The following is a 23,046-nucleotide window of genomic DNA, read 5'->3' on the forward strand; positions in this document are numbered from 1 at the left end:
TTATGACGTATGTCTTTTACTTTTAAATGTTATTTTGAAGGATAGAAATGATTTAAAACCATTAATTTAAGCTCATTTCTATTGATTGCTCCCCGTTTTATTCATATACTACTGTGATGAGGCTTCTCTGGGTTTCCTTGTCTATCTGAACCTCTCAGTAGAACATCTGCGTGTATGTGCATGATCATAATTTGCCTTTCTACTAGAGGGTGGTGGTGGATGGACACGCATTTATATTCTTTTCATGCACTTCCAACGCATCAGGCTTTCATTACCTCACACCAACACTGTCTTCTCTCCCTCTTTCACCCCTCAATCAGCTTCTATTTGTTGCCATGGGAACTGTGATTGATCCCCCTCTTTCCCCACCATTTCTATCCAACTCTTTTGTCCTTTACACACAAACAGCAGGGTCACTCTGCTCTGTCTTTTCATTTTCTCTGCTTTCTTTTTCCTCATATCTTTCCACTTAATGCCAGTTTCCTCTTGGCCTTGGAGCCACACCCATCCTCCAAGCCAGTTCTGCCCCTCCATTCCTTATTTTATTCATCCAACTTACACACACACTAACACCCCATAACTCCCAGTTGTGTTTTTTCTGCACCTCCTTTTTGAATAATTCATGCAACTGTCTCACCGTCTGAGGGTGCAGTTGTCTCATTTTATTACTGCTTCTGCTGTGTGTAAATGTGTGTTTGGTCGAGGTGGATTAGCGAAGGGTCACATATGGTCTCATCTATAAATCAAACATGATGCTACATTTTATTATGGCAGTCCCAGCCAGATGAAGCAATACGTTCTGTCTTCAAATCATGATGATTGTCTGGTGAAGAGCTGTTTGCTTTGTGTATTTGCACATGTTTTATTAATTAGTCAAGAAAGCTGAACAGACAAAGCAAGCTATAAACAAGCTTTGCAAACATTAGATCAGTTTGTGGTTACTGTCCCTTTCATTGTGAAATCACTTGTAGATGGTCATACAGTAGTTTTTTAAGTACTGGGACCAGGCAAAAGATTCATAAAAACAAACAAGCAATCTTAACATGTTTGATTTTTGCTGCATAACTTTATGGAATCTAAATTTCTACAGACATAAATCTGAATTTTTACAGACATAAACATACATACATGCACACCTTTTACTCCTCATGACATCCTACAGATGATGATTTTCATTGTTTTCTAAATGCAATGTTTCTGACTCTAAAGCTGTTAGGAAACAATTTATATAGATGCATGTGGATACATGTCCAAGAATTTCCTCAAGTGGATGATTTTATTTTGTTTTTAGTTTAAATCTGTCAATGCAAACTTTTGAGGAGTATGCCACCTCTTGTCAGTGATGTTCTTATCATTTTTTGTTTTACATCTCACTCTGAAAAAGTAAACAATAAGGTTTAAAAAAGATAAAAGTTGTTCTGAAAAGATTCTATTTAATGCAACGTTGGAAGCGCGGGGCAGTTTCTCTGACTAGGGTCCAGACGGATGAAGAGAGACAGAACCAGCACCTATAAGAGAGTCTGATTGGATCCATTTAGTTCTGAATTGTTGCAGAGACCCAATCCAGTTTATCCAGCAAGATTGCTGGTGTACTGCTTGCATTTTAGTTCAGAGTTCTCTGCAGCAGAACCACTGAACATCCAACACATGAGCCATATGAAAACAGCTACTACCTCCCTGGAGAGACGACACGGAGGTAAAACAGATGTGTCCACTGAAGTGAGAAATGGGATGAGACCCAGTCCCTTTCATTGAAAGGTGACACAAGACCCAGCCCCACGACTCAAAGCAACTTATCAGTTTTCTTTTTTCCTCATAAGATAATTCTGGCATCTATTAGTGACAAGATCCAATATGTTGACCTAATTCAATATCATGATTCTGAGAGTAAATAAATATAAATAATATAATAAAATATATTTTTTTCATATATAAATCTCATACATTCCTCTCTGTTAAGTATGCAATTAAGGCTCCCTGATTAGGGGAAACCATTAACACCTTCAGATTAATTTTTATTTGATAGATTTCAGACAGACAGGAAAATTTATTTTGTTTGATGAGACTAAGTAAAGCAGCCTTATCAATGGCTACTTTAAGTAAACTATTTGAGGCTTTATCATTTCCTACAATGTGATAGCCAAGGCGTTTTTGTAGTTTTATATTTTTATCATTTTTCTGTAGCGTGCTTTTTTTTTTTTCTTTTGTTTTGCATTAGGTATTGTAGGTTTCTATCCAATTTACTTTACTGATGTCTGCTGTGTCTGAACTTTTCAAATTGTGCCTTTTGGCAAGTATTATGTCTCCTATTTGGGTTATTCTTCTGTTCCTTCCTCTATATATAATGCATTCAAAAATCTGCAGCCTCTTTTGTTTGCCACTGAAGCATGCTTGCCAGCAGTTTCCTGTATGTATTGAAAATGACATTGTGTACGAAGCAGCCTGTTATAATCCCAGCAGAGAGCATATTAATATTCACACACCGGCCTCTGCAGTGATCAGCACATGTTCAAGCATACAGAAGAGACACATTTTGACTGCTGATATCAGTAAATCTGTCCACTGTCGTGCTGTTAGGCACCTGCTGCTTTTATCTTGTGTCTCTGTCCACCCCTGTTGTGCAGCTTCATGCATATGCAAATTTCCAAAGCCTTGCAAAAGTATTCATACCTCATACCTGTAATGTTACAACAACAAACTTCAATGTAGTTTGAATTTTATGTGACTGCAAAATGCAATAATGATATTAATGTGATGCATCAAAATCGAGATACGTAGTCTGTACCAAGTGAAAATATTAGGCAGACACATAGCTGAAAGATAAAATACAAAGAATCTGTATGTATAGTATGAGAATGAATGTATAGTACACACAGGGTAAAGGTCTGCAGATCTGGTCACAAGAGGAACACAAAAAGGCTCTGTTTCTGGTAGCAGAATCAATTGTGTACACATAAGCTTGTATTGGACTCATCAAAATGAAATAAAGACTTAGAATTATATTATAAACCATGTCCAGATACTCAGAACCCCATCATCCACCATAATAGGATCCATTAAAGATGAACACGTTTGCACAGCTGCACATGGAGGACTGCTGTTGGTCATCCTGAAGTCATATTGTTCTGTGTGATTGCCCAAACATTTCCTCCTGGTGTGTCTGAGGTCATGTAGCAGCAATACCGTATTTATATCATTTAAAAATTAAATATTGAATTATGCAGCTTTGGAGCAGCATCAAAGGCAATTGTTTATGAAGCTGTATGTTTGTGTTAAAGAGCAACATGACTTGGACGTTTGATGTCTCTACTGAGCTGTGCGTTAGAGCATCTTATTGTTTTGTTTCATGCCTGCATTTCTTTTTCAGGTCTGTATCAGTGTGATTATATTGTGTATTTTGTAGGAGATTTTATCTTCTTTTGTCATGCTCCAAGGATTCAACCTTCTTAAAATCAAACAGCACGGGCTCTAATTAAAAGGCTTCTTACCCAGTATTGAAAAGTCCTGAATTTGCTTTTATCATTTTCCAGGTCTGGATAAGTAGGACTGAAAGAAAATGGAGTGTGGGAAAATTTGTTTCCAGACTGTGTTCCCTATTGTTATCAAAAATATTTAGGGTGTATTCACACCAGGAAAGTCCGTTGGTCCGCTTGCTTGGTCCGGACCAAAAGCGAACTTATTGGTGCGGTTTGTTTTCACATTGTACTTTTTGCAAGTGAACTATTACTTGTAAACAAAGCCATGCGGGTAACAATCATTGTTCCCATTGGACAGAAATGATGGGGGCGGGACAGAGCACAGACCCGGAAATGTAGGAAAACAGCTGTAGACGTGCTGCGTGCAGCACCTCTGTTCTGCATGGGCGCGGCGCTGATGGTGTAGGGGTTAAGCGTGCGACCATATATAAGGAGGCTACAGTCCTCGAAGCGGCCGTCCCGAGTTCGAGTCCCGGACCCGGCGACATCTGCCGAATGTCTCCCCCTCTCTCTACCCGTCTTTCCTTTCTGTCTACTGTCAAAAAGTAAAGAAAATAAAGGCCACTAGTGCCGAAAAAAACAAAACCTCTGTTCTGCATATTTGTGCCGTTATTACAGCTGCAATATTATTGCATATTGTGAAGAGCAGCTCATTCAACACAGACTTTAGGTGTATTCACACTTGCCACTTTTGGTCCGCTTTAAACGGACCAGAGTTTGTTTCTCTCCTTGGTCCGGACCTTTTGCGCAGGTGTGAATACACTCAAGCGAACCCTGGTCCGGACTAAACAACCGGACCGGGATCCACTTTTGGATGTGGTCTCGGTCCGCTTCCAATCGGACTCTGGTGCGGTTCGCTTATGGTCTGAATACAAACCGGCCCCGATCCGAACCAACTACAAAAAGCATACGTCTCTTTGGACATAAAAAGCCACCGTAGCCGGTAGCAAAGGTGTGTGTTGTAAGGTAATCATACCTGATAAGCTGTGTGTTGCTTAGCAACGCTACTGGCTTGTTGCACGTAGAGAACGTCGGCGTTCAGCACGCATTCTCTGACGCGGTTCCAAAATTATAAATGAAACGTCTCAAAGTCTGTGTTGAATGAGCTGCTCTTCAGCCTCACAATAATATTGCTGCTTTAATAACGGCACAAATATGCAGAACAGAGGTGCTGCACGCAGCGCGTCTACAGATGTTTTCCTACATTTCCGGGTCTGTGCTCTGTCCCGCCCCCATCATTTCTGTCCAATGGGAACAATGATCGCCACCCGCATGGCTTTGTTTACAAGTAATAGTTCACTTGCAAAAAGTACAATGTGAAAACAAACCGCACCAATAAGTTCGCTTTTGGTCCGGACCAAACAAGCGGACCAAAGGACTTTCCTGGTGAATACACCCGACGTTCCATTTATAATGTTCGAACCCCGTCGGAGAATGCGTGCTGAACGCCGACGTTCTCCACGTGCCTTGTCCCACAACAAGCCAGTAGCGTTGCTAAGGTCCGGACCAAGGGGGTAAACGAACCAAAAGTGGCAAGTGTGAATATAAAGCCTGGGTTTACATAGAACAGCTGACTTCTTAATTTATACCTTGCCACCTCTCAACTTTTGTCAAGCTTATTGATCGGTTTAGAGTTTCTGATTGAGAGAACCCACAGGAAATGTTAATTTAAGAAAAGCCAATTTCACAGCTTTTTTGACATCTCTCTTCTTAGACCAGAGTTTTAAACTGGACCTGTGTATGGTTTTAAAACTTGGTCTTGTATAGTCACCATACATTGCTGGATGCCAGCCAGTGATTGGTTTTGTAGAGATACACAAATCAAACTTATCCAAACGAGAAAAACGAACGGATTAAAGGATTATTTCTTTTTATGTATCCAACCACATGTCCCATATGTTATCTAATTTTTATCAAACTAAAAAAAGGTAAATGAAAGTACAGAACATACTGTTAGTTGATGTGTTTACATACCACAATTTATGGGAGTTCTTCGTTTTTATGTGTTGAATGAATAGAAAAAAATATATTTCTGTATTCTACTATTTGATCATTGATCAGAGGTGAAGGGAAAATTGGCAGCATTTAATCTATAGCCTTCTGCTAACTGTATCTCTATGGCTGTGTGCTTGTTTTGTGCCTTTATTGGGATCTTAATGGGGATATACACAGACACACACCTTATAGGCGACTGGCTCAGTAGGAAGAGTAGTCGTCTTGCAATCAGAAGGTTGTGGGTTTGATTCCAGCTTCCTCCTGCCATAGGTCGATGTGCCCCTGGGCAAGGCACTTTACCTCGATCTGCGTATCGGTGTATGAATGTGTGAGCGTTAGTGAGTGCAATTGGGTGAATGTGGCTCTAGTGTAAAGCGCTTTGAGCGGTCTGTATGACTGGAAAAGTGCTATTTAAGTTCAGTCCATTTACCTTCTTGGAACCAGTAATACCCCAAAGGCTCAAAGCCTGATTCTTATCCAGCAACATATCATATCTGCCATTAGACAGTTGACAATGAATAAAAGTCAATACATTACACTGAGAGGACTAACATTATGTTGTGCAAACCTGTTGTACTATTGGTATAGTGATTAATATCATTCTTAATAAAACCCTTTAACCATGGATCTTTATTTTTAGATCATCCTTAATGAATGATTCTGGATCATATCAGCTGCAAAGAACTAACAAGTCTGGTTTTAGCTCCACATGTTTGTAAAAAAAAGTATTTTTTCAGCACTGGAGGAAATTCTGAGTAAATCCAACTAACAATAGATCATATAGTGCCATAGTCATATGTGAACTGCAGTCATCTGAAAACTGTTTAACTAAGTAAGAGATAATTTAAGAGTGCTCAGAAATGTAGAATTTTGACAAACAAAGTCTTTTGGGCTTTTCTTATTCTTCTTTCCACACAGAGGCATGGTGCAGACTTTTGTTTGGCAATAGCAGAAGCCAAAGACAATAAAACTTACATGATCTTCTTGTAGTAGCAAACCTTATTGAAACAACATACTGTACTACTCAATGATCTAATTTACTGAAAGCAGGATATATAAAGGAGAAAAGGATTGTAGGAATAGATTTATTGCTTAATTCCTCATCCTAGATTTGAATAATGCTTTTTCCAAAAGTTTTTTTCTTTATTTTTGGTCTCCTCTACCTTGTTGTCTTCACTCTTTTCACATACGATGTAATAAGTTCATGCTCAGTGTCTCTGTACATCACTAAAGACTATGAGTGAGTATGAGTTTTTAAGTCTTGTTTTTGCTCTTGACATGATGCTTGGTGCTATAAGACAGCATCTTCACTATTTAATTTGGGTTTTTGCTCATCTTTAAATAAGGCCATGTTTATTTTCAAACGTTTTTGTTTCCTCTCCTCAACCCGTGTCTAAATGATTAAAATGTATGTTTGCAGTTATGAGCCAACATTTTTTACAGTTGCAATTAACAAGAACAAGATGAGTCCATTAGCACAATTTAATGAGCTATTCTCCATTCTGTTTATCCCTGCACAGAAACCGGACCTATAGACCCTGTCCTCATCGAGCAATACAACAGCCCAGGTTTCATCGGCTGCCTGTCACGGGTGCAGTTCAACAGGGTCGCTCCTCTCAAGTCTGCACTGAGAAAAGCCGCAGAAGTTCAGGCCGACAGTCACCCTGCATCTACCTCTCCTGTGTCCTACCAGGGCAAACTTGTGCAATCTAACTGTGGGGCGTCCCCTCTCACCATCCCACCAATGTCTGCTGCACCGAACCCCTGGCCTCTGGACAACACGGGTACTTCATAAGTTAAACTCTGTCCCTCTGTCTACCGCACAGTTAACATTCTCTGGTATAAGGAGCTTTTCATGTTAGACATTCAAACTTCTGTTGTATGCATAATCAATATCAAATATAATTAGTTGAAATTCTGGAAACAACATTTCAGGCTTTAAGCCTAATACATGGATCATAATCAGTATACATTTTGAACTAAAGTTCTGTAATAAATCATGTAATAACTAAAGAAATTAGCTCATCCTACAGGAATTTTGTGGCACAAATGTTAGCACCGATAAGACTGATATCTTTTTCTGACATCAGTCTGTTCACTTTGCTAAAGCCTTTATACCTTGAACTTTTTTACTATTTGGTTAGTTGCAACCAAAAACTTCAATGTGTTTTATTTGAAATGTATACGATATATAAAATTCAATGAAACTGATCTTACCTAGTTAGTTGAAGTTACCTAGTTATTAAATAAGCTCCTCATCTGTGTAATTTAATCTCCCCATATATACAGCTGTTCCGTGAAGGTATCAGATGTTTGTTAGAGAACATTAGTGAACAAACAGCAACAGGCACACCAAGGAGCACAGCAGAGAGGGTCAAAAGTAACAATGTGACGAAGTTTAGGAGACGTCGAGGAGAGCATTAATCAGAGAGACAGCCGAAAGACCCATAAATCTGGAGGAGCTACAGAGATGCATTGCTTATGAGAGAGAACATGTCAGCACAAATACTTCTAGATGTACACTTCACAAATAAGGGAGTTGCAGAAAGAAAGCTATTGATAAATGAAAGCCATTAAAAAAGTCCCATTTGCCGCATGCCTGCAGGAAGAGTTTCATCTCATCTCAGACTGTTATAGATTTTTCTACCTTACCTGAAAAATGTCTGGTCACAGCTCACGATGGAGCTCTAAGGCTTGACTGTTTACATTTTAAGAATGTGAAATGGTTACAATCTAAAGCCTTTGAAACTTTAATTCTTGCTGTACCGGTTTTATCTATATATTTATATAAGCTAATAAAGGTAAAACAGTTGGAGGCTGATAAAATGATTTTTTCACATGAGAAACTAGAGAACCAGCTTCTCATCAAGCTCATTTCTCCTCTGAAGCTTTATGAGAAGTTCACTAAACCTCAAGTCAAGCCAAGGGTTGTGGAGATACAACATATTTCTAATTATTTGTGTATAAATATGTTGATGGTTGCATTGCTACACTGATATGTTTTCAATGAGAAACTCAAGTTTTGTCAAAGTTTTGTCATCTTATCAAAGACCCCACCTTATAAATTTCTTTTTTTTTTTTTCTTTGCTTCTACAAACTAGTCCAGACTTGCCATATTTTACACTTTCATTTTGTTAATGCAATTTCTTTTCCTTTACAGATGCAGAGACCCCCCTCAATGAAGAGCGAGTCATTCCTGATGGAGTTAACAGGGACTCTGCTATCATTGGAGGTGTGCCATGATTACTGAAGTTTAGTATATGACTTGTGCTGAAAGATATACTCAGACAAAAGCTGAGATTTCAGATTTTTTTAACAGAAAATAAAACAGTAAATGAAAGACATTTACATTTTGAAATAACAGTTTTCTACTTTTTTACAAGCTGATTTAAATAGATGAAGGGGAAAGAAAAAAAACACATTAACTTAAATCAATGGCATGGACCATAGATTCTGAATGTCCCCTGCTTTGAATGACTTTTTGGTCTCCACCTGCCTGTTTTCCAGTCATATTTATTAGCACTTCTGGTAAAGATGTGTAAAAGCATCAAATAAAGAATATTTTATTACAGCAGCATAGTCTAAAACCTAATCATTTAGACAACTCCAACCTTTCATTTGAGTACATTGTAAATAAATTGCCGGTGGTACAAATATTCGCACCTCAACAAGTCCTCTTTAAAATGATGGTAACTGAAGCAATATGAATCTATACCTGACTTTTATAATTTGATCAGAGATTCTAGGAAATTCTTATTAGTAATCCATGGCTTTCTGTTTCCCCGGGGTATAAATGTGATGTGACACCAAGGCCTGTTTTGTTTAGCCACTGGACACTAGGCTATGACCCACGTTTATCCCACCACTATATGCAGTGAGCAGATGTTAGGAAGGTAAAACAAAAAAATAACAGAAAAATCAGCTAGAGGATTAAAGGGAGAGGCATCACGGACATATGTCAGTTGCTGTCTACATGCCAATTGTTTTTAAGAGAAAAGGTAAACAAAAAAGTAAACATTTGCAATTTTACTGAAACTCAAACTGAAGCAACTAAGACTGAGCCTTTAAACAACAAACACTCCAGGTGGGTCTGGTGTGGAACAAAAGATGAATGTGTGGGAAAGCACCATATGATCACTGTTAAGCATGGTAGAGGACTTGTTATGCTGTGGGCCTGTTTGTCTTATGAACCTTATCAGAGTGCAACCCTTTGCATGAAAACTAGAAATGATCCCTGGTCTGATCTTTCAGAAGGATAATAATTAAACATTTTGCCCAATCAGCACAGAAATTATTCAGCAAGCACAAAAGAAAACCTCTTCCATGGGCAACTCAGTCCTCAGACCTGAATCCTATAGAAACCCTGTGGTCTCAGGTGAAGTAAAAAGTCCACAAGAGGGGACCCAGAAGTCTGGATGATCTAGGTTCTATTCTTCTAGTGTGAAATTTTGGCAGTCAAGGTTGAATTTTAGTAAATGTGGTCGGTACCTTTTTTAGTGAGGTAGGAGAAGGGACTAAAAACTCAATGTAACTCATTCAACGTGATATCTGTCTTCTCTGCAGGGATCATCGCCGTGGTGATCTTCACCATCTTGTGCACTCTGGTGTTCTTGATCCGCTACATGTTCCGTCACAAAGGCACCTACCACACCAACGAGGCGAAGGGCAGCGGGGAGTCGGCCGCCGAGTCGGCGGACACGGCCATCATCGGCACCGACAACCCAGAGACCATCGACGAGTCAAAGAAGGAGTGGTTCATTTAACAGGCTAACGATGGAACTCAGACAGAGCAGGCAACATGGGAGACCCTCGTTGCTCACAGATGGAGGAAGTTTATTTAAACGACCGATCACTGGCGATACAAGAGGAGTGACTGTTCAAAAGGACACCAAACTCTGTGAGAAGTTATGGGGTGTGGGAAATTTCTGTTCCTTTTTTATATCCAGAGTATAAGAAAAAGAAGAGAGACGCTTATCCTGACAAGCACAGCTGTTAAAGACTGTACATGTATATACTAACCAGCTTATCCTTCTTTGTATCGTGCTTGGGAGTTTTCAGGAGTCCTTTGAACACTGTGTATGACAAATAATTACACTTACTGGGTGGTGTAATAGCAAAGATTTATTGCCAGTCCTTGTTTGGTTTTGATTTTATATTTAAACAAAAATCTTATATAAGAAATGATCAAATCGACATGCCAAACATTTTCATTTTTCGTTTTGTTTTTTCAAGCTGTAGTCGCATCATTCTGTCAACACATTTGTCCAGTGGAGCACATCCTTTAACATGGAAGCATAGAGTTTATCATGGATGTCGAAAGTCTCTTTGTAAATATATTTTGTGTCAGTTTTCCTGAAAAGATTTATTTAGAGTCCAAATGCCAATAAGAAATGTCATATCTATATTACAGTGATATCTGTCCATGATATTATATATGTGTAAAGTACAGAGTTTTATCTTGAGGTCTCATGACATTCGATTGTAAGGGACTGTGGCAGCGCAGAGAGGGGTTTCTCAGAGCATGATGGCAAATCATGACGCTCCATAGTTGGCTTTAGCTCATCATCATGGCAGCTTTCTTTGAGTTTATGAGTGAAACCAGGAGCCTTTACTCATTCAGACGTGAGAGGTCACAAAGTTTCTTTGCCAAACACTTCCGTCTTATTTCCAAACTTTGCAATTATTATTTGGCTTTGAACGATTGTTTTTTTTTTTTTTGCATTTCTTTTCATGTTAAACGAACATAATTTATGCATGCATCTGTGTGTGTAGGTCAAAAGCAAAACAAGAGCCAGAGGAAGCAGTTTCACACAGTTTTTCTTTATGCACTTAGCTCTAAGCATTAAGGAGCCTGAAGCAGCATGAATACAAACAAGAAATCTGAACAACACCTGGGATGAGGTTAGAGTGATAATTGGCTTATGAGTCTGCTGTGCCTTTAAGGTGTTGAGCCATATCGCCTTTCCCCCTCTTACTTAACTTAAACCCATAACAAAGACTTAACTGATGCTGCATGAAATCTTTTCAGGTTTTGTTTTTTTCCTATGTAAAATGGTGCTCTTCAGTTCCCCATGCATCCCAGCAAGGGAAAAGTCCACACAGTTTTTCTCAGCTCATCAGATACGTCAGTGACAATAAGAAAGTTAAGCACCCAAATGGAGTGGTGGAAATTAAATAAAGCAGGTTGTGAATTGATGACTGTATTACAATGAGTTCAATAGCATATCAAATGAATAAAGGTGTCGGTACAATGTTGGGCTCATATGAGTGGCAATTCTCACAGCCTGGATTCAAGCAGCAGTTCAGTCCAGAGCAGAGTCACATGGCTGGTGGCGGTTCTGGTATGAATGCCACCCTGAGCGAGAGCCTCCTTCTGTGCCTGAAAAATGTGACAAAAGATTTAATGATATAAATGTTTGAAGAAAAAAAAACTTACTCAAAAGGCTTCAAAAGACCCAGTTATTTTTTTTAAAGAATCTATGGCCGGTGTAATATAATTCAGTCCAGGTTTGACCTGCCTATAAACGTTTTCATGCTTGCCTCAATCTATGATGGTCTTCATGCTAAAAAAAATTTGTATTTTGTTTTCACTAATAGAATAAAGATTTCATTATACAGCTATATTTACCTACAAGGTTTACTCTGAACAACAAAGGAGCATGCCCAATAGAAAACTTGTTTGGAGTGCATCTTATAGATTACTTTTTTATACTTGCTACCCCCTAAAACAGTGGCTCCCCTGGGCAAAGAGCCATATCACCTATATCAGAAACCACTACTGCATACTGCCTTTGTAATGACATTTAGGTGGCTGTTCCCAATGCACCATCTCTTTGCAAATCCAATCCAGTATGTTACAATCACCAGTATGCATTTATATCAAATGACGTACAAATCCAACCATTCCTTCTGTGTGCTTAACTTTTTTGTCTACTTTAGGGATAGCTGTGCACAGTATGGATGTGCTGCTTGTAAACCACCACACTTGCCCTATGAGTCGCACACAAGCTTTGCTTTTCTTTTGCTATAACTGTTACTTGTGTTACAATTGAAACCAGCTGCCAACTATGTTTTTATTTTTAGTTTCAGTTTGAATTTTTCTGTCAGTTTGGCTAAAGAGCTTCCACTCACGTGAATGATTTTATAGCGGATTATCATCACCATCGCCTCAGGGTTGTATGCTTACCACAGATCACTCTATCAGAGACATATTGGCAGCTGAGGAGCTCAGCTCGCCTTCTTCTGAGGCCTCAAAGCAACCTTTCTCTGTTCCAACATCACCACCCTCTCACATATTATTACTGCTTTCCTTTTTCTAATTATATTATTCAGTCCCAATAAACATGCACGCACACCCTCTAATTGTGGTTTAAACATAACATGAATGATTATCAGTGCTCACAAACTAAACCATAATGCATATGTTCAGCTTTCAGTTCTATTGAGTACAATAAAGTGTTTGATCAATAAAATCTTTTTTTTTTCAATGCATCACTGTGTATTTAATGCCTTGATCTCATCACTATCCACCCCTGTACGATGTGTTGTGTATTTACGATGGTAGAGTACAATTCTCACACTTGCTGGACACTTCCGCTCTGATTTTATTCGGAATGTATAAATAACACCGAGATAACTGAATAGATCCTAAGGTTGCTAAAGGATGACAACGTAAGTAATAAGTAAGGTCAAGACAAGAAAGTTTAACAAACTTAAAAACAAAGTTTAAAGTATAATATATATATATATATACATTGTGATATTCTAATGGGGCCGTTGGCATACAGTTCACACCAGATGGCAACAACATAAAACCAAACAAACCATAAATTATATTATAGTTAAAAATTGAATAAATTAAATAGAATTCTGAACAGAATAAATTCAAGTCTGATCTGTTTTCTGTCGGAAGTAGTGTAATAGGTGGGTATTTTCCTGAGAGGTTTTTGGCTTCCACCTTGTGGACACGTTTTGTAACTGCTGTCACTAATTGGTTTGTAAAATCTCTAAATCCATTTTATTGTTTTATTCAGTGAAATTTCAAGTTGTAAACTTGAACGTTTTAGGGAAACAAATTGACATGAATGAAAGCCACACAATAAGATATGTTGACGAAAAAATTTAATTGTCGGCAGCTCTAAGTATTATACAGGTCCTTCTCAAAATATTAGCATATTGTGATGAAGTTCATTATTTTCCATAATGTATGATGAAAATTTAACATTCATATATTTTAGATTCATTGCACACTAACTGAAATATTTCAGGTCTTTTATTGTCTTAATATGGATGATTTTGGCATACAGCTCATGAAAACCCAAAATTCCTATCTCACAAAATTAGCATATCATTAAAAGGGTCTCTAAACGAGCTATGAACCTAATCATCTGAATCAACGAGTTAACTCTAAACACCTGCAAAAGATTCCTGAGGCCTTTAAAACTCCCAGCCTGGTTCATCACTCAAAACCCCAATCATGGGTAAGACTGCCGACCTGACTGCTGTCCAGAAGGCCACTGTTGACACCCTCAAGCAAGAGGGTAAGACACAGAAAGAAATTTCTGAACGGATAGGCTGTTCCCAGAATGCTGTATCAAGGCACCTCAGTGGGAAGTCTGTGGGAAGGAAAAAGTGTGGCAGAAAACGCTGCACAACGAGAAGAGGTGACCGGACCCTGAGGAAGATTGTGGAGAAGGGCCGATTCCAGACCTTGGGGGACCTGCGGAAGCAGTGGACTGAGTCTGGAGTAGAAACATCCAGAGCCACCGTGCACAGGCGTGTGCAGGAAATGGGCTACAGGTGCCGCATTCCCCAGGTCAAGCCACTTTTGAACCAGAAACAGCGGCAGAAGCGCCTGACCTGGGCTACAGAGAAGCAGCACTGGACTGTTGCTCAGTGGTCCAAAGTACTTTTTTCGGATGAAAGCAAATTCTGCATGTCATTCGGAAATCAAGGTGCCAGAGTCTGGAGGAAGACTGGGGAGAAGGAAATGCCAAAATGCCAGAAGTCCAGTGTCAAGTACCCACAGTCAGTGATGGTCTGGGGTGCCGTGTCAGCTGCTGGTGTTGGTCCACTGTGTTTTATCAAGGGAAGGGTCAATGCAGCTAGCTATCAGGAGATTTTGGAGCACTTCATGCTTCCATCTACTTAAAAGCTTTATTGAGATGAAGATTTCATTTTTCAGCACGACCTGGCACCTGCTCACAGTGCCAAAACCACTGGTAAATGGTTTACTGACCATGGTATCACTCTCTGCCAACTCTCCTGATCTGAACCCCATAGAGAATCTGTGGGATATTGTGAAGAGAACGTTGAGAGACTCAAGACCCAACACTCTGGATGAGCTAAAGGCCGCTATCGAAGCATCCTGGGCCTCCATAAGACCTCAGCAGTGCCACAGGCTGATTGCCTCCATGCCACGCCGCATTGAAGCAGTCATTTCTGCAAAAGGGATTCCCGACCAAGTATTGAGTGCATAACTGTACATGATTATTTGAAGGTTGACGTTTTTTGTATTAAAAACACTTTTCTTTTATTGGTCGGATGAAATATGCTAATTTTGTGAGATAGGAATTTTGGGTTTTCATGAGCTGTATGTCAAAATCATCCATATTAAGACAATAAAAGACCTGAAATATTTCAGTTAGTGTGCAATGAATCTAAAATATATGAATGTTAAATTTTCATCAATACATTATGGAAAATAATGAACTTTATCACAATATGCTAATATTTTGAGAAGGACCTGTATAGCTAGTTTGTATTTGTATTTGTTTTATAAGGCAAAAGAAGACGGACGATTTAGAAAACCTTTAAAGTAGCAGATTTCTGTAACTTTAAAAGTCCTGAAACCACCGGTTACAGGGCGAACCTCTACCACTGTGCAACCCTCAGTAATGTAAAATCTAGGGTCAATGTTACTATGGTGGATGTGATCAGGATGTGATACAGGCAGGTCAAATAGAATGAGGTGATAAAGGTTCTTTTATTACTTCCGTATTTTTATATCACTATTATTATATCACTATTTGCTATCATGTTACAAACATGCAAAGGGAGTAAGAAATCTTGTGTTCAGGAACAGTCAACACAGATTCTTCTTGAAACACTGCCACAATAGATTTTCTCATGTTTTAAGACAATATAGTTGGTCAGTTAAAGAAATTACTTTTGTCTGTCAAAAAAGTTAAAACATTTAAAATAAAATCACATTCATGCTTTTCTTTAGTTTTTAATTTTCAACTCTTCTGCCCAGGTCTTAGAAGTTCTAACTTCCCAAATTCAGATTTATTTTTATTTTGCTTCAACAATTATTTTCTTAACAAATTATGATCCACGTCATTAACCAAAGAATCCTGGTATATAGTAAATCCTGTGTTCTGTGTGACTTGTACCAGCATGCAGATGGGCAAGTATTCGCTTTTTATGTTACAGCAGTTTAATACAGTTTGTGTCATCAGTTGTCGTTCTTTATTTTATAATTAAGTTTCTGAGCATAACAGCCTTCCAGTGAAGTTACTGGTAACATCTGCAGTGATGCAGTGATGTGATGTCAGACAGAAAAAGGACAGTATGAGACAATACTGACTTGAGCATATTTTCAGATCTGAATGTGTATTTAGATTTAAAAAATAACAACTCAAAATTCTTAAACAGTTGTTTGAATGTTTTTATTTGCTTTAAGCTCATTTAAAAAAAAATGAAAGAAAAAATTAATTAATCCTTCCATTGGGCTAGATTCTGACACCTTTTAGCCACTGTCAACACTTTATTGGTCCACTCTGATGTTACTGTTAATACACAATACAAAAACAAAACAACTGAGCTAGGATCAGCCCCTCTTTGGTTTGCAGCATGGAAAAGAGTTAAAAGCTCTACATTCATAGTCTGAGGTGCAGCTTTGTGACACTACAGGCGATGTGGTTAGGGGGGAGAAGATGCCATTTAGATGAAAGCCCTAGACTGCAGAGATGAGGAGATGAAGATCGATGTTTTGAAGGCAGCAAAGGACTCTTTAGGCCTCAGGACACTCATCTGTAATAATGCATATGAAGCTACCAGTGAACAAAAAAGTACCAAAGCACTCACTGAATCATTCTCAGTATATATTTGGTGATGGATGATAACATACCATTCTTTGGCAGAATAACAATGTTTTCAGAGAGGATGCCGGTCTCCTGAGAGAACTGCAAGAATTTCTGCTGCAGATCCGTGCTGGTCTCATTACTGCGGCCTGCAAGTATAATAACAGTTTCAGTTTCATCTCAATAGAATCCTTATTTAAAACTTTTTAGCATGCTTTGACCTTGTTTGTCAGCAAAACTTACTGTAGAGCTTGTTGAGGACCTCTGACACGCCCTCCTTTGTCTTGATGGTGTGGGCCACAGCATAGTCATCATACACAACGTCAACAAAGCGCATGTCATTGTCGTTGTTCCAGACTGAGAAGAGCAGAGAACATTAAAACATTTGTTTGCTGTGATGACGCCGTTTTGTGTGTTTGTGTGGTCATCACTCACCCTGGCTATGGAAGGTGAAACGTCCAGGAGTGTCGGTTTTCTTTGCCAGGTGAGTCATTCTCCAGCAGGTGCCATCAGCACTGCCCAGACAACCATATAGTTATCTCCCATGACCAGAATAATCAGGACTTTGTCATTTTGCATAAGACTATATATCATTCACTTACTTCAGAGTGGCATATGAGAGATCCAGGTCTCCTCCATCGGTTGGTGCCAACATGGCTGTACCCATCTTCATTGTGTCTTTGTTAGTCACAAACCACTGTGCATTGGTTGCAAAGCCAGCCATGTACCACTTTCCTGCAATCTAAAGAAAAAACACCAGGAGGTGAATGTAATCAAATTTATTTATGCATTCTGAATAGAAACATATTCTTATTTCTCTACGGCATGTCTGCTGAACCTACTAAAACTTTAAAAACAAAAAAGTGAAAGAATTTTCTTTTCTGTTCTCACCTTCTCCAGGCTGAAGTCGGGTAGAGGCATGATGTCTGCGCATGCAGCCAGCACACAGGTGAGGGCGGTCAGCATTCTCAGCAGTGTGGTTCTCATGGTTTCTCCACCTCAGAGCGTCTCTGGCAGAAAGGGATCAGGAGCGTCAGGGATCATGTAGCGTGGCGCAGCCTGGTGAGTCTTCTTATATCCTGCTGCAGCATCCTCCTTCCCCTCCTGTCTCCTCCCCTCAGCTCTGTACCCTCTGCCCCTGGCTTGAGCATTTCAAAAAAACTATCTGGATGTTTCCCAAAGAATGCAAATTACGACTGTTACACAACTGGCATGTGGACAGAGGAGGGGGGAGGTGAGGAAAATTTTTCAGAGATACTCTAGGGTGATTGGCCTATCACGGCATGTTTGGTACGAGCACTAAATGCAAGAAAAGAAAGGATCAGAGCTGCAAAAATTTTAGCTGAAAGTTCATTTAAAGACAAATCCAGCTATACCAAGACCGTCCTTTATTTGCATTGTTATACATTAATGCAGATTAGCTGTGAATACTTCAATGGCTGAAATTTGCTGAATCAGACCCCCTTTTGTAAGGAGACTCTGCAGTCAACAACTCACAATCAGCTGGTTACGTAACTCACACACACACACACACACACACACACACACACACACACACACACAGATGCAGAGCAGAGCAAGGAGTATGGGTAAGGAAATTTAGGAGTACAACTCGTATCCAAACCCTCTGAACCTGGGCCTTATGATCTCCAGTTTCCTGTTCTGAGTCATCACTCACATGCCAGAAGCACGCATGAAGGTTGATAAAAGCATAATGAAACAAATAATGATTGGGACGGTAACAAAACATTGAGATTTAGATTTTACATAACTGAAAACAGTGAGTTGATTTCATCCCATTTTGCTTTTATTTATGAGTAAGTGATCACATTTCAAGGGAATTCACATGTTCGGTTGAGGTCTTCAGTTAACCTTCTTGCGTCTGTGTCGGTGCTCCGCCTCTTCAGCATGTGGGGACACAGTCTGTAAAACAAGAATGAACACATAAAATTATACGGGGGAAAGACAGACGTCCTCAGCAGACGGCGGATGTTGGATAACATGTTGACAACGTTTCATAAGTTTGGCGGAGCACTTGCACAGCCTGTCGAAGCAGTTCAACTCATCTAGAGGTTTTAGTGAAATTTCTGTGACTGTGTACAAGTAATAAATGATCTTAGGAAAAACCTTAAGCTAACTACACCTAAAAATGTTAGTTCAAGCTAATTTAAGAAACAGCTTTCCATAAAATAACTTTGTAAATCCCAGAGAATTACCCACTGGATGATTTTAATTAGCTTTAGGCCAGAAGATAAAGGATTTATAACTGATGTAATTTGTTTTTCTCAACAGACTGCACCTATAGGCTCCTTAAAGCATCCACTACAAAGTCTAAAATTATAGATAACTGATATTGATTAAGCAGTAGCTAAAAGGATGATAGACTGATTTGTTCAGTCTCTCATATAGCGACTTGAAGTAATTAAATTTTGCTAAAGTAGATCATAGTAACAGAGGACCTCAAGGCCTATAAGACTTAAAGATTAGGCAACAGCTTTTAAAATTCTTAGAAAAGGCAAATGAGGTAACTCTTAAACTTCATCCTTTTAGGTACGTTTAATATTTTTCCTGCAGAGAAACATCTGAAAACATGTTTTTGTTTCATAATCAAGACATTGCTAATTAAAAGTGTAAAAATCAAACCAAGGCTAAGTCACTGGTTTTCATCAAACCAATACTAGTTATTCATGATCCATTAGACTATTCTACCAACTTCAATAAAAGAAAATCACATTATGTCCTACAGAATTTACTCGTGAATACTATGAACTAAAGATGAAGAAGATACATTCTTGTCATTCTGTATTATTCTATTATGTCACCCAGACCCTTCAATATCATTACCCTTTGTTTTAAAAAAAAGACAGTGTTGCATGTATTTAAACGGGGCAATAATGATGTATATAAATTCTGTCCTTTATCGGGCTATAGGCTCCAACCACGCCTGCGCACTGAGCAAGAATGGGCAGGTATGGAAAATGGAGCTGAAATCTCATGTAAATGGGTTAGCCCGTCATGATGATTACCTGTGATTTGTCAGCCTAACCTTTCATCTCACTGTTTTTCCTCAGTTTTTTTAGCTATTACTAGAACGACACGATATAATGCGATATTATTGCTGAATGATGAGGCGAGGTTATGAATTGTGATTAACCCACATTTTCCTGCTTTTTTCTTTTTTCATCACTACGCTGTCCCCACCACTCACCCTGAATTTGAATGCATGGCACATAAAATATAATAGCCTGTTAAATATTGCAATTCTTGTTGCTATATATTGCTAAGTCTTCTTTTTCATTAAGCAACTTGTATCTGATTGTAAACAAATATTATTGAAGCACAGCGATCTTACTTATTTTATGGTCTTGATCCACATCACCACAGTGACCTTAAAAGGAAGACACATTTTGACAAATATAAGACATTAAACATATTATACTTATGTAATGTATTACATTTTTATTGTACTAACATACAGCGTTTTTTCCATTCAAACATGCTCTATTTTGTGCATGTACTTACTGTACGTGGGGAAGGGGAAGAGGTAGGCAAGGCCCATACCATGTTTTTCAGCAAGCTGTTCAAACTTAGTCAACATTGGTTCGGACAGGTCGTCCACAGATCTACCTGTAAGCCATCATCCAAGCAATTACATTTACTTTGTTTTATTACCATGAAGCAGTCAAAAATATACACAGCTGTGGAACTTACTATAGAGCTTTACAGTGATCTTTCCAGGTTTCTGATAGAACAGGACTGCATAGGAGGTGTAGTCTGTTTCTCCAACCACTATGTCAGTGTTTTGTTCAGGACGAGCTCCTGGTGGGAACAACAAAGATCAGAGGGGGTAAAGCTGCTACACGTTGTGGAAACGCTGGAAAAGCAGAACTGACCTTTAAGTGTTAGTTTTCCTGGGGTTGAAGTTAGATGGTACTGTTGCAATATCTCCCAACACTGATGATTACTGAGAAGAGAAACAAAAACAAAAGAGAGGAGATTATGTGATTTGTTTTTATTTTTGCGTTATGAGAAAGATATTACATAAAACTCTTTTCATTTGCTTGAGAGAAAGGGGATTTACTGCCCTGATATCATAATAAAACATTATACAAAAGCACATGTTTCAGTTAGAAAAAAAGTTTAGTCAGTTTGACCAAAAACTTTAAAAAAATGATAAAGGAAAGCTCGTGGATTTTACCGTCCCTCCTCCCTTTTCCTGTTTTTGAGGGCACAAACAAATTCCATTGTCTGAGAGTTGCTTGCTCAAACAAAATCTGACAAATTTCATAAATATACTTGGACTGTTCATAATTACATGCATACTTACTGCCTTGTTTTAGTACTAACTGACAGAGTTTGATCAGAAGGACCTGTTAGTGTCATGACAGTTGGCTCCACCTTGGTTCCATGTTTTATCAGGTAAGGGCACATGGAGGCTGTATTAAGGAGGTACCATTTTCCTGTCATCTGCAACACAAATGTTAAGTTACACAGAGAATGGAAACATACAAGTTTCACACAGCAGAAGCACAGTATTTTTCTTGCAGAATACTTTGGGGGGTACATTTATTTTATAATTTTTGTCCAGTTCAGACCTAATAGTAGGTGGTGTCATGGTAAAAGACAAGTGGGCCGATGGCACATCTCTGAGGAACACCATTGCTGCCATAAGACAAGAAGCAATTTTCTGCCACCCTAACCTCTATTAGACAGCTGGTGATAAAATGGCAGATAGGGTGAGATGACTGAATAGTGTGAGAGTGGTTGTTCTGTGCTGTGAATGGTGGTTTTCTTTTTTGTTGCAATGCATATAAATGGCCTCTGCATTTAGAGAAGTAGGCAGGATTCAGAGAATGTTCTGGTCACTGAGCATGCAAGCTATAGTAAAACAAAAACCTGGATAATACAAACATACATCTCTATATCCTTTCCACACAGACATTATAGGAATATGATCTTTGAGAGAGCCTGATTTATGAGACATGACGTAACAGAAGTAATAAAATATTACTGCAGCCTCAAGTGAAATGTATCTTTCAGGAGTTTGTAGCAGATTTTAAGCACTTGTGTAAGTCCACAATTGTAACTAAAAGCGAGTCAGAGAGTTTGGTTTGTTTTTCATAATCTGCAATGTTTTTAATCTATTAACTCAGTTTAATTGAACAAATTCTAATAAATTTGGATCTAAGATTTAAGGTCTGCTACCGTCAGAAAGTGTTCACTACCAACAAAAAGCACACATCTGTTTCAAATGTGGTGTTCTACCCTCTTTGTCCACAATCAGGATTTATTTATCTGAAAAATCCCTCCATTGCATCAGAACACTGTTAATGTTGTTTCACAACCAGCACTGACACTGGCAGTGGAAACCCCCAAAATAATCTTTAAACTAAAACATATGATCGGAAATCTTAGTGAAACTGAAATGATTTCTCTTGAGGATTTATACTTAGGAAGATGTCCCTAATTCTTTTCAAGATGTTTTACAATTTTAATGAACAAAACTCCAGAAAAAGGTTATTACAGACACATTTCTCTACAATTATCTTTTTGAGGGAGCAAAACCGCTGATTACCTTTTATTTAAAATATGTTTCTAAGGCTATCCTTTTTGGCTCTGTTTTGTATAAGAACTGAAAACAAGTTTGAATAAGAATCACTATCAGTGTGCAAAGGTCAGCTAACAGCACGCCAAACTATTTGCTGTGTGGTCACACAAAGTTCAACCCAAGAACATGCTCTGTAGTAAAGGGTAAGGCTGAAAACTTATTTTCAATAGTTGTGATCTGTATGTAAAATCAGATTCAAATCATAATATAATAAAAGATGCAGATATAAAAGATCATGGAGTTTGTTATATCATATAGTTTATCATATAGTTTAAGCTTTGCAGATATGTGGATACGTTAGCACATAGGGCATTAGTAACTTTTCTTAATCTGTTAGCATTATTATTGATTTCAATGCAATGTCTGGCAAAAATCTCTGTATAGCCTTTTTTACAGTTCATCCCAGTTTGTTAACTTTTCTAGGACCATCCTTGGATTGTACTTTGCATTTATCTCCAGTCTCCTACCTGTTGGATGTCTATATTCTGAGCAGGCGGAGTTGAGTCAGTGGGGTCAACCACTGGTTTCTTTGGGGGTCGTTTTTGAGGTTTTGGTCGACTCTTGGCCCCTCCCACAGCCTCAGTGGGAGCCAAGAGACAAAGGCACAAAAACACCACCACCGCCAGGACGCATCGACATCCTCCAGTCATCCTGGCACCAACAATCACGGCCTTAAGAAGCTATCTTCTTGTCAGATCACTGTGCTTCTTAGTCCTAATTTCCTTTGTTTTTACAATCCTGTTCTTATCTTAATGCTGGACTCTTTGTGCGCCTCTGGTTCTGTTGTCTGTTATCCCTTATCTGTTTTACACAACCTCCAACACAGTCTCAGAAGATATGGACACAGTAGGGTTAGAGACTAACATTGTGCAAAAAGAGGATG

The 23,046-nt window shown here is 38.7% G+C and overlaps 3 protein-coding genes and 1 long non-coding RNA gene across 6 annotated transcripts in view; 2 read left to right on the plus strand and 2 right to left on the minus strand.

Moving 5' to 3' along the window:
• cntnap2a (contactin associated protein 2a) overlaps window positions 1-12,962 on the plus strand; it is a 498,604-nt gene extending 485,642 nt beyond the window's left edge. For all 3 annotated transcript variants that reach the window (XM_047349232.1, XM_047349233.1, XM_047349234.1), the window contains 3 exons: window positions 6,992-7,255; window positions 8,632-8,703; window positions 10,035-12,962. In XM_047349232.1, coding sequence (XP_047205188.1) covers window positions 6,992-7,255; window positions 8,632-8,703; window positions 10,035-10,234 — 536 coding nt within the window. In that variant the 3' untranslated portion in view covers window positions 10,235-12,962. The remainder of the gene's footprint in view (window positions 1-6,991; window positions 7,256-8,631; window positions 8,704-10,034) is intronic.
• A 531-nt stretch (window positions 12,963-13,493) lies between these two features.
• LOC124857794 lies at window positions 13,494-16,282 on the plus strand. Its single transcript, XR_007035684.1, has 2 exons — window positions 13,494-13,623; window positions 15,225-16,282. It is a non-coding gene; the product is annotated as an uncharacterized LOC124857794 (long non-coding RNA).
• On the minus strand, window positions 16,127-17,610 carry LOC124857793 (lipocalin-like). Its single transcript, XM_047349249.1, has 6 exons — window positions 17,447-17,610; window positions 17,158-17,297; window positions 16,991-17,070; window positions 16,799-16,912; window positions 16,603-16,704; window positions 16,127-16,505 (listed from the first exon to the last, which is right to left on the minus strand). The coding sequence occupies exons 1-6, from the start codon at window positions 17,540-17,542 to the stop codon at window positions 16,486-16,488; spliced, it is 552 nt and encodes a 183-aa protein (XP_047205205.1). The 5' UTR covers window positions 17,543-17,610; the 3' UTR covers window positions 16,127-16,485.
• Window positions 17,611-18,340: 730 nt separating this feature from the next.
• On the minus strand, window positions 18,341-23,002 carry c8g (complement component 8, gamma polypeptide). Its single transcript, XM_047349246.1, has 7 exons — window positions 22,631-23,002; window positions 20,883-21,022; window positions 20,449-20,519; window positions 20,267-20,374; window positions 20,078-20,182; window positions 19,908-19,943; window positions 18,341-18,478 (listed from the first exon to the last, which is right to left on the minus strand). Exons 1-7 carry the CDS (start codon window positions 22,811-22,813, stop codon window positions 18,459-18,461), a joined length of 663 nt encoding a protein of 220 aa, XP_047205202.1. The 5' UTR covers window positions 22,814-23,002; the 3' UTR covers window positions 18,341-18,458.
• Window positions 23,003-23,046: the final 44 nt, after the last annotated feature.

The sequence above is a fragment of the Girardinichthys multiradiatus genome, chromosome 21, assembly GCF_021462225.1.
Source record: "Girardinichthys multiradiatus isolate DD_20200921_A chromosome 21, DD_fGirMul_XY1, whole genome shotgun sequence".
In the NCBI taxonomy this organism is placed as follows: domain Eukaryota; kingdom Metazoa; phylum Chordata; class Actinopteri; order Cyprinodontiformes; family Goodeidae; genus Girardinichthys; species Girardinichthys multiradiatus.